The sequence below is a fragment of the Danio aesculapii genome, chromosome 11, assembly GCF_903798145.1.
Source record: "Danio aesculapii chromosome 11, fDanAes4.1, whole genome shotgun sequence".
In the NCBI taxonomy this organism is placed as follows: domain Eukaryota; kingdom Metazoa; phylum Chordata; class Actinopteri; order Cypriniformes; family Danionidae; genus Danio; species Danio aesculapii.
Genome location: NC_079445.1, coordinates 16,391,737 through 16,402,282, shown reverse-complemented (window position 1 = coordinate 16,402,282; position 10,546 = coordinate 16,391,737). Strand labels below are relative to the sequence as shown.

The 10,546-nt window shown below is 35.7% G+C and overlaps 1 protein-coding gene across 1 annotated transcript; it reads right to left on the bottom strand.

The window, feature by feature from the left end:
• Positions 1-1,933: 1,933 nt before the first annotated feature.
• Positions 1,934-9,295, bottom strand: krt99 (keratin 99). Its single transcript, XM_056468060.1, has 9 exons — positions 8,963-9,295; positions 7,865-7,993; positions 7,553-7,635; positions 6,670-6,826; positions 6,216-6,377; positions 4,096-4,221; positions 2,710-2,930; positions 2,459-2,550; positions 1,934-2,366 (listed from the first exon to the last, which is right to left on the bottom strand). Exons 1-9 carry the CDS (start codon positions 9,251-9,253, stop codon positions 2,260-2,262), a joined length of 1,368 nt encoding a protein of 455 aa, XP_056324035.1. The 5' UTR covers positions 9,254-9,295; the 3' UTR covers positions 1,934-2,259.
• Positions 9,296-10,546: the final 1,251 nt, after the last annotated feature.

Genomic DNA, 10,546 nt, shown 5'->3' with positions numbered 1-10,546 from the left:
CTGATAACGATCATTCAATCGAGTGATAACATTCGAATCAGCTGTAAAATGAATGCCACATCTCGGTCTATACCTGTGATATTTTGGCTTAATTTGTCACTTTTAACTTAGAGTGGAAGACGGGACATATCGCACTCTGAAGGGCACTTTGAAGTAAACACAATCCTGGCTGCCATATTGAAGTGTCATTCCAAACTGAAGTGCTCAAAACTGACCACTTCGAAGGGCCCTTTGGAAAGAAGGGTTTTCAAAAATACTGATGGACAACTTTGGGGCATGTTCCTTTAAGCAGGGAAGTTGTTAGTGTCACACACTGTACTCAATTTGGAAGGGCTCATCCCTATGCACTAATCCAGGTGGGCAAACTTGATCCTGCAGGGTCATGCACCCCCTTGCTGAATCCACTACCTGATTGCCTAATCCCAACAAGGTTGAGGTTCGGTGTGGGGGTGGGTTTGGGATTAGAAGGTGTTCTAATCCAAAACCCACCCCCACACCTAATCTCAACCTTTCCCATATACAAGTGATTGATGCAAAGTATAATCTGTCATGGGTGCGCTTTACGGCACTACACCACGGTGTCCCTGCAGAGTTTTGCTGCAACACTAATCAAACACACCTGAACACACTTATCAGTGTCTTTAAGACCACTAGAAAGCTACAGGCAGGTGTGTTTGATTAGGGTTGGAGCAAAACTCTGCAGGACACCAGCCTTCCAGGATCGTGTTTGCCCATACCTGCTCTAATCCCTTCAGAGGGATCCTCCGAAGGCTTTAGTCAGCAGTCAGGCCCACATGGAATCTGCGCATGCAGAAATCTACAGATTTCTGCAGATTTTCAGCCCATCATTGAGTTTAGTTGTGTGTAAATGTGTGTAACTTTATATTTATTATTTATATTTATAGTTTTTTTCAGTAATATTATTGACTAATATGAAAACGTTCATATGATTTACTTACAATACAGTTAAAAATGTATAATTTTTGAATATATTTTTACGTTTTTAGTTATGATACACTCAAAATCATTCCACATAAGTCAGCAGATTTTATTTTTTTTTTTTACAATATTCTGCGCAGAAAAAGCAAAAAAAAAGTCTGCACATTCTGTCTGGCCCTGCATGAATCTGCAGAGTGTCGTGATCATGAGCTGCAACGGCAGGTATAAATGTTCCAACGCGCTCAAACTCCTGGAGACCCAATCACGAGCACATTATCATAACACCACACCCTGCTTCCATATAACAAAATAAGGGACTAAAATCAAGCTTTTTAGAGAAATAAAAACTTCAACATAGATCGGATTGATTTGAAGAACTGCCTAAGATGTGACAAAAATATTTTAAGTGAAATGTTTGTTCTTAGTTTGTCCTCACTTCTCTTCCTCACTGCATTCAGTGGAGTTTTTGACCTATAATGTAGGCAGGCAGCCACCAGAGGGCGATCAAACCTTAAAGATAAATTTCTTAGAACGCGTGAGTCCAAGGCATAAAGACAGCAAGCCTGCAACTTTTAGATTAAAAAAACATGAATATCTAAAGCTAATGCTCAGGCTTTGCAGGTATGTCGTTAAGTCTCACAAACAAAAAATCTTAAGGAGTCTTAAGGTAGTTTTTTGGGGTTTTGGGGGAAAAGCTTATCATGTAAGGAATCAACAGTGTATTGGCTTATCTTCAACATGTTTGCCCTTAAACAATATGCCTAGTTTTGGTCATAATTTTTGGAGTTTATACTAAAAACAAATGCTGTTTTAGTAGATACATCTTTTGTAGAAAAACTAACAGTGAGTGACTTTCACACAGCTCTGACAGAAAGTCAATGAACATTACAGTAGTTATGTGATTGGTTTTAAAATGCAGAAATTATTCAAGTCAACTACAACTGGGCTTTGTTCCATAGTTAGCATTACATACACACCACAATAGTGCTGGAAATTTCTCTCATAGCAAAGTTTAATTGACATCGACATTGAGTGATTATACATTGAATATACAAAACACAGTGAGACCAAAACAAAGACCAGGGTCATAAAATAAAGGTAGTCACTCTTAAAGTTGGCTGCATGGTACAATATGATTGTAAAATGAATCTTGCTCACATCTTATCCATGAAACATTAATTTTACTTTACGAATAAAATACCCATTTATTTTCTCAGAATTTCCAAAATAATATTTAATCTTATAGTGTTTTTAATCTTACCATTAACATTTGTCATTATAGTTTACATGTAGGGTTGTTTTTTTGTTGTTGTTGCGTTCTCAGCTAATTTCATGGACCTTCTCCTCGACAGAAGAAGAAACGACTTTACCATCCACAAGCTCCTCCACAATGACCTTCACTCTGCGCTGCACATGAGGGTTATACTCTGCAAGGGTTCAACAAACACATTTATGTTATTAGTATCATTCATTTCTCAGTCGACTGGCTGAAGGCAAGAAAGAATTTCATTTCACTGACCTTCCTCTTCTATTATCTCCACTGTTTTGCTCACGGTTTCTGTTTCTGTCATAGTTTTTGTCATGGAAGAAGAAGATGTGCTTATGACGGTCCTACAAAACACAAAAATATACTCACGGTCTCAAAGTTGCTTTTGGATTTTGTGAATGTCAGTTAGCTAATGAGCTGATGTGCAACTTAACTGACATCTTAAAAAATCATTCACATGCACCTGAGCATAGCAAGACATGTTTCAAATCTGTTTCACCTACGTTTGAGTTTCTCCCTCCAGCAGCCTTCTATATTCAGCGATCTCCATCTCCAGCCTCATCTTGATGTCCAGGAGTATCTGGTACTCAGAAGCCTGTTGTCGGATGTTGGCATTAAGTTTCTGTAGCTCCTCCTGAAGGTGGTCTATGCGTAACTGGAGCTGACTCAGCTGGGTCGTATAACGGATGCCCACATCAGCCAAAGTATTCTCCAGGTTTTGTTTCTGGGGGAAACGAATGTGTATTGTGTGAGAAGATCAAATAAAACGATAGTTCACTTAAAAATGTATATTCTGTCATCATTCACTTACTCCTATTCTTGTTTAAAACCTGTTTGATTAAACAAAATATTTTGAAGAATGTTGGAAACCAGTATCTCCTGACCTCTGTAGTGTTTGTTTTTCCTACTATGGATGTCAATGGATATTTGTTTTAAACATTCATCAAATATATCAAATTTTGTGTTCAACAGAAAAAAATAAGCTTATAAAGTTTTGGAACTTTTGGCACTGATGAGTATTTGTTTGTAATTTTATGTAGCATGTTGTTTTCATGCCAATTGTACACAATAAATGATCAATGAGTAGCATAAATATATTTCTGGTTACTATTTCTGGGCTCTGCACTTGAAAATAGATTTATTAGTTATATATAGTTGTTCAAGAAAGCCAAAATTTATCATTCTGGGTCTGGCATAATGAATCAGCATGTTTGAACAAATCAGTTCAATGAGTGATTCACTGATTTGCTTGTAAAGACAGAGGCTGCTTAATCTGATCTAATACAGTAAAAATTAATTATTTCAATGGAGAGCTGACAGCGACCGATAGCGACTGGACGTTGACATGTTGTTGGCTATGTTGAGAACTTTATTCAAATTAAGAGCTGCTTTCTATAGTGACCTATAGTTCTATAGTTCTATAGTGCTTTCTAACGGTAGACCTCATGTGATCTTTTCTCAGCTATTGTGATGATAAAATACGGAGTAAAAAATGCTTGCTGTAAACATTTCACATTTTCTCTTCATACATACAGGGACATATTTTTGAAAAATTTCAGATCAGCATCACTAATATCCTAACACCCACTAGTGACTTAAATTGCTTCCCATTGGCAATAGGCAGCAACAATGGTTCTGGTAGTCTGAACTTCAGTGAGCACAACACTGAGTAAATGCTTGGTCAATTTTTAATTTCTAGGTGAAATTGCCATTTAAAATGGATCTCACATTTCTTCTGGCTTGATAAATTAAAAGTAAAAAGGCAGCTAAACTGTTGTATCATTCACACTCACAATCTGGAACTATTGGTATGTCATGAAAAATAAACAGATCTTCAAATATCTCCTGTCAGAGAAAGGTTCTTCAGAAAAAGAAAAGCAAGGGTTTACCATAGTGAGAACCCCCTGTAGTTCTATCTCCAGGCTCTGGAAAGTTCTCTTCAGATCAGTGAGTTGAGTCTGAGATGTCTTGATTTCAGTAGAACTGGTGGTCACCTGAGTCTGCAGCACTTCTGCCTGAAATGGGAAAAAGAAATACATGATTGTAAAATACTGCAAGCATTTCATTCACGTTGAGCTGCAGAACGAACTGATGATTCAACCCAAAACAAGAAGATTGGACAAAATTGCACAAATGCAATCATACAAATTGTTAAAAACTCACCATTTTGTTAAATATAATTTTAAAAACAGAAAACAATAACAGATGCAAACTCTGAAAAACGTTCTTGAAAACATTGCTGTTATCTATCGTCTCTGTTTAAACTACAAAAAATCTCATTTGTAAAAACAGAAATGTCATGCCTATGTGCATTATGTGTCAGTTTACAGGCACATACAGGGGTGTATCAGACATTTAAAAGAGTGAAGGGAACAGTTGAATGAGATCCAAAAGTTTACATTCATATAATCAACAATCACCTGTTTCTAAATGGTCTGTCTCTAAAAGTGAGGGGGACATATCCCACCGTCTCTCCGGGTTGCTACACCCCTGAGCACATGAAGTACTTAGCAACAATAGAAGACATCAGAGGCCAGTTAAACAAAGCAACAGTTTTTACCCATCTAAATTCAGGTTAAGATTGAGCAAGCTCAAGTTTTCGGGCTTGGTTTTGATTGGGTTTCGTCACCATGGTACCTTTCACTACAAGGCTACCCTGCTCTGAAGCAGGTTTACTCTGGGTTATTTGCAAAGTGAACTAATCAGCTTATATCATAAAAGTGACATACATATCTGATAAAGCCACTCCAAGTCATTGAGTGTCTTTTTGCTCCAAATTAAATCCATTTACACTAAAAGCATATCAAGTCAGAATTGCCTTTTGTTGCTAATAATTGGTTTATATTATGTAAATTTTAATTTTATTATATTTAATTGTTTAGAATTACCAATTAATATTAGTAATAGCTCTAAAATTTAAAGGATTTTTAAATATTTGCATATAATTTTGGTTTTATATTCATGTAAACCTACATTTTAAAAATCAGCTGCTTGATTGCACTGATATAATAATAATATCTTTAAGTTTCCTACTTAAACATTTTCTGCATCAGCAGTGTTTATTCCTGCCTTATAGTGTTCATTATATAATCTTCATCAGAGAAGTGAATTGAATCAGGAAAAGAATCAAACTGACACTCCCATGGTTTGTGTGATTGTCATGTCACACTTTAAGGTGCATGTGATCCAGAATTAATTTAACAGAGAATATCAGATATTGTGAAACAACTTAACCTGATCTTAATCAGGTTGGATATATTTGGAATTGTCAACTCGAAACAGGCCTCTGAACTGTACTGTAGGCATCTAGTGTTTCTTCATCACCAACTACTGGCCTGATGTATGCAATACATTGTTCTTGATATTTTCATGGATTAATGTAACTGGGAATTATTTTGACAACATTTCTGCCTGCATTGTTGTGCAAACCTACCCATGCAATATTTGTGAATTGCCAATAATGTACTGGATCTTTTATAGTAAATATGTAGTAACCATGTTTTTGCCAACTTGATTACCATTTGAATAACCACTGTTTTACCACCATATGCTATGTAACCATATGCTACATAAAAAACTGTGTATCTAACTGTGTACCTTAGATTCTAACTGTGGTTGATTTGTGGATATCATGGTTTAACTACCTTTATTTGTAGCAAAACCATTGTTCATTTTTGTAATGGATGACCTTTGGATGTGTTCACAGACTGAATTAAAATACTTTGCCTTCCCATCCCAGACGAAAACAAAACATTTAACATTTTTGACAGCATAAAGACTAACAATTGCTGGAATTTCACAATCACATTTTTTCTGATAATACATTTCATGTAATAAAACATTCCATTAGACAGCTATCATTATATGGGGATTTACCTTTTATAAAAGCGACACAATGAATAACATTCCACTCTTTCTGGCCTTTCAGAAAAGTGCTCACCAGCCTCTGCTTGGTCTAAGCATATTGTTTTGTTTCAGAGGAAGACGTGAACTTGTCCTACTGGCTCACCTTGCTGTGGAACCATCTTTCAGCCTCCCTGCGGTTTTTCTCAATTAGCTTCTCATACTGAGCTCTCATCTCCCGCAGCTCCTCGTCAAGATGTGATTGATCTGCACAGTCCATCTCCACATTAACAGAGCCGCTGTGCTGTTCTCGCAACAAATGCAGATCCTGGGGAAAAGAAGAGGTTCAAAGATCATCTATCATAATGTAAAGGTAATTGTATTAGACCACAGGTGTCAAAGCCAGTTCCTGGAGGGCCACAGTCTTGCACAGTTTAGTTCCAACCCTGCTTCAACCCACTCACCTATAGGTTTCAAACAAGCCTGAAGGACTCAATTAGTTTGATCAGGTGTGTTTAATTTAGAGTTGAAACTAAACTGTGCAGAGCTCCAGCCCTCCAGGAACTGGCTTTGACACCTGTGGTCTAGACGAAATAGTTAGGATGAAATAGTAAGGTAACCTCTTTGTGGTTCTTCTTAAGGTACACCTGTTCCTCTTGCAGTAAAGTGAACTGGCTCCGCAGGTCTCCAATGGACAGTTTGATCTCACTCAGAACTCCTCGAAGTCGAGCGGAATCTGCTTCCACAATTGTACGCATGTTCAATTCACTTTCATACCTGAACAGCCAAGGAAGAAAAAGGATTCTATTATTTAAGATGTCGTCCTTAAAAGCAGTTTACTCCAAAATGAAGATGAACTCACTATTAAAAACAATAATGAGTTTTTTTTTTTATTATTGAACGCAATAATTTGAAGACAATATTTTGGAGGATGTTGGAACCTGGTATCCATTGACATTTATTGTAGGAAAAAGTACTTTAGAAGTCAATTTTACAGGTTTCCAACATTTTTATAAAGATATTTTCTTTTGTATTCAATAGAAACTCATGAATTCATAAAAACTCATTGTGTTTTGAAGGGATAGTTCATCCAAAAGTGAAAATTCTGTCATCATTTACACACCCTTCACTAGGCACAAACCTTTTTGACTTTCTGTTTTTCTGTTGTTAGCTAAATGTTAGATTGAAAATTGTTGGAAACTGGTGATCACTGACTTCCATAGTAAATGTCTTTTTTTCTACTATCGCAGTCAATGGTTACCGGTTCCTAACATTCTTCAAAATATCTTCTTATGTATTCAACAGAGAAACTTTGAAACTACAAAGCTTTGGAACTACTTGAGAGTGAGAACATAGTGAGTAAATTTTCTTTTTTTAGGTGAACTATTCTTTTAAGATGAAGCAACCTGAATTGAACTATGATCATTTTGAAAAGTTCTTCTCAAAATTCAAATGAAATCTTTACTGTAAAAAGCTGACAGTATTTCCGTACACATCACGTACTTAATGTGGAAGTCTTCAGCTGCAAGCCTGATGTTGTCCAGCTTCAGATGGAGCTCTGCGTTTTCCAAACAACGTCCATGAATCTATAAGGAAATGTGTGGTTAAAATCAATTCAAATGAGCACAATGAATTACATAAATGCTTTACATAGAGAGAAAAGGAGAAATGTCAGCAGCGCATAAACAGGATTGCCCTGTTGAATCTGTGATATTTGAAAACACAAACATGGCATAATGGCACAAGGTGAGGCATCTGATGACATTTCAGTTATTTCAGGGGTGTGCTCTTTCTGATGACTGACAGGAGCTTTACCTGTGCACGGAGCTCTGAAATGGTTTTGAAGTAAGCACTCATGTCTTTGCTCTGCAGAGGGCTCTTGCTGTCATAAAACTCCTTAATTTGGAGCTCAAGCTTCTTGTTCTCCTGTTCTAAAGAGCGCACCTTAAACACAAAGCAAACAGAATTCTCAGAAAATCATTAAAGACAAGACTAGATAGAAGTCAAAAGCACATTCTTCTCTAGATATAATGTAGTAATTTGCAGCTTAAAATTGTAAATTGGGGAGGGGGGATACTACACTAAAAAATACACTGTTTTTTTTTTGTTGTTGTTGTTCAATTTAAGTACATTTTGAAACCTAATGATTGGGTTTGTCCATTTCTGGACTCAACACTGGGTTAAAACAACCCAGCATTTTGGAGGGATGTACACTATAAAATTACATTACTAACAATAAATAAATAGTTCTCAAGTATGAATCTTTTTTAACATCAACTTCAGCTTTTAATAAACACATTAATAAAACCATGCAGCATCTGTTTGCATTACTTAATGGTTCTAATCTAATATGAACTCAACATGAACATTAACAAATATTACTTAAAGCTCTAACTTATTATATACCTCATTGCTAGTTAATATTGTTCAATTAACTAACACAGAATAATAGGACTTTACTTCTATAATGTTACTTAAAATATATATTAACATACAGTTACGTAAATATATTTTATTGTTAGTAACTCTTTCATAAAACAAGGTGACAAATGGTGAAAAAGAAGAATAATATGAATAATAATAGACTAAAAATGTTGGGTTATTGCAACCCAACGTTGGGACAGATGTGGACAAACCCAATGTTGGGTTCTTTTGTAATTCAATTTAAATTATACTTTCTAACCCAACCGTTTGTCCATATTTGACCATAAACATTGGGGAACAACAACTCAGAATATTTAGAGTATAACAAACATTTTAATCTGTGTATGACTATAAATATTCAAGAAAATTATTTATTATTTTAATATTCTGGTCAGATTTTTTAGAGAATAGTTTTATATATTTGCAGGGACATGTAAAAATATTTAACATATTCTGTTACAATGTCAAGTTTGAAATAAGTTATATTACCCTCTCCAGGTAAGATGCGAGACGGTCATTGAGGTTCTGCATTGTTTGCTTCTCACTGACGCACAGAATGGCCTCATTCCCAGTCATATCCAAAGATGAAGTGGACAAAGATCTGGAGATGCGAGCACCGAAGCCTGAAGAGCTACTAAAGTTTTTCCCACCAAAAGACAAAGAGCCGCCTGAGCTCCCAAAACCGTTCATGACCAGTCCACCAGAGGAACCTCCAGCCGACGCGAACACACTCTGAGAGCTGAACTTCTGATGAGTCTTACTGCTGCGATGCATCGTCATGGCTGAGCGAGAAGGTCTGTAGAAGCTGGATGTTCCTCAGTGTGGACGCCAAGCATCTAAACTAATTGAACTAACGATTGTCTTATATAGTGTTGTTGCATCCCACACGGTGTCAGGTTTCCAGTTCCAGTGAATAGATGGAATGTGAGCAGAGACCCGCCTGTGCCCAGATGCAGATGAAAACCATTGACTGAAAACCTGCTATCACACCCCTGACCTTAAAACCTGTGAAAAATAATTTGTGGTTTAAAGAGATTCCATCTATTGTGTAAACTGAATGTTTGCATTGGTTAGGTGCCACTTAAAGTATTTTCTTAATAAACTATTAAATCATTTAGCCTCTATTACGTACACGCACTGCTAAAGCAATTACCTGACTTTACTTAAATAAAAAAGTGATTAAACCTGTAAATGAACTATAACTATCAAAATGTGAAATAAATATAAAAAAGTTAAGTCAAGCTAATAGTTCCAAGTTGTTGTAACAATGAGTTTACTCACTTTTTAATTAAAGTAACTAATTGCTGTGTACAGTGTGCGACAGTTCTAAAGAATAAGATTTTAAATTTCTATAAGCACACAGTTCATTTACAGGTTTAATGACTTTTTTTAAAGCAAAGTCAACTAAATACTATTTACAGTGCATAACATACACTGTAAAACCCAATAAGTTAAGGTAACTCAAACCATTTGAAAAAACAGATTGCAACAAACCATTTAAGTTCAAAAACAAATCCTAATGAGTACTGTCAACTTAATCCAATTGAGTAAACAAAGCAATTTGAGCACAGGAAAACCCAATAAATGAGAACTCAAACAGTACTGTAAAACCAAGTTACGGCAACTCAAACTATTTGAGGAAACTGATTGCTACAAACCATTTGAATTAAAAACTAGTTTATATGAGTATTTAAATTGAATTAATGAGGTATTTAATGAACTCATTACCTTCAACACTGAGTTCAACATTGTTTTCAACTTTCAGTAAATTTTGAGTTAACTACACTCATTTCATTTGATAAAGTGACTGTCTGGTTTTATAGTGTACAGATTTACTCACTTTTTAAATTAAGTCAGCTTGTCGCTTTTAAGGCAATGGGTTTATTCACTTTTTTTAAGTAACGTAACTAATCGTTTCTTACAGTGTGCGGCAGTTCTAAAGATTGACATTTAAAGCCATTTTCTTTTTCAGATGTTTGTTTACTTTGTGTACATTCATCAGGTTTTTTTGCCATTTATGTATCATGACAAACATTGTTCTTCCTCAAGCTTGGACTCAAATGTCAAGTGCCG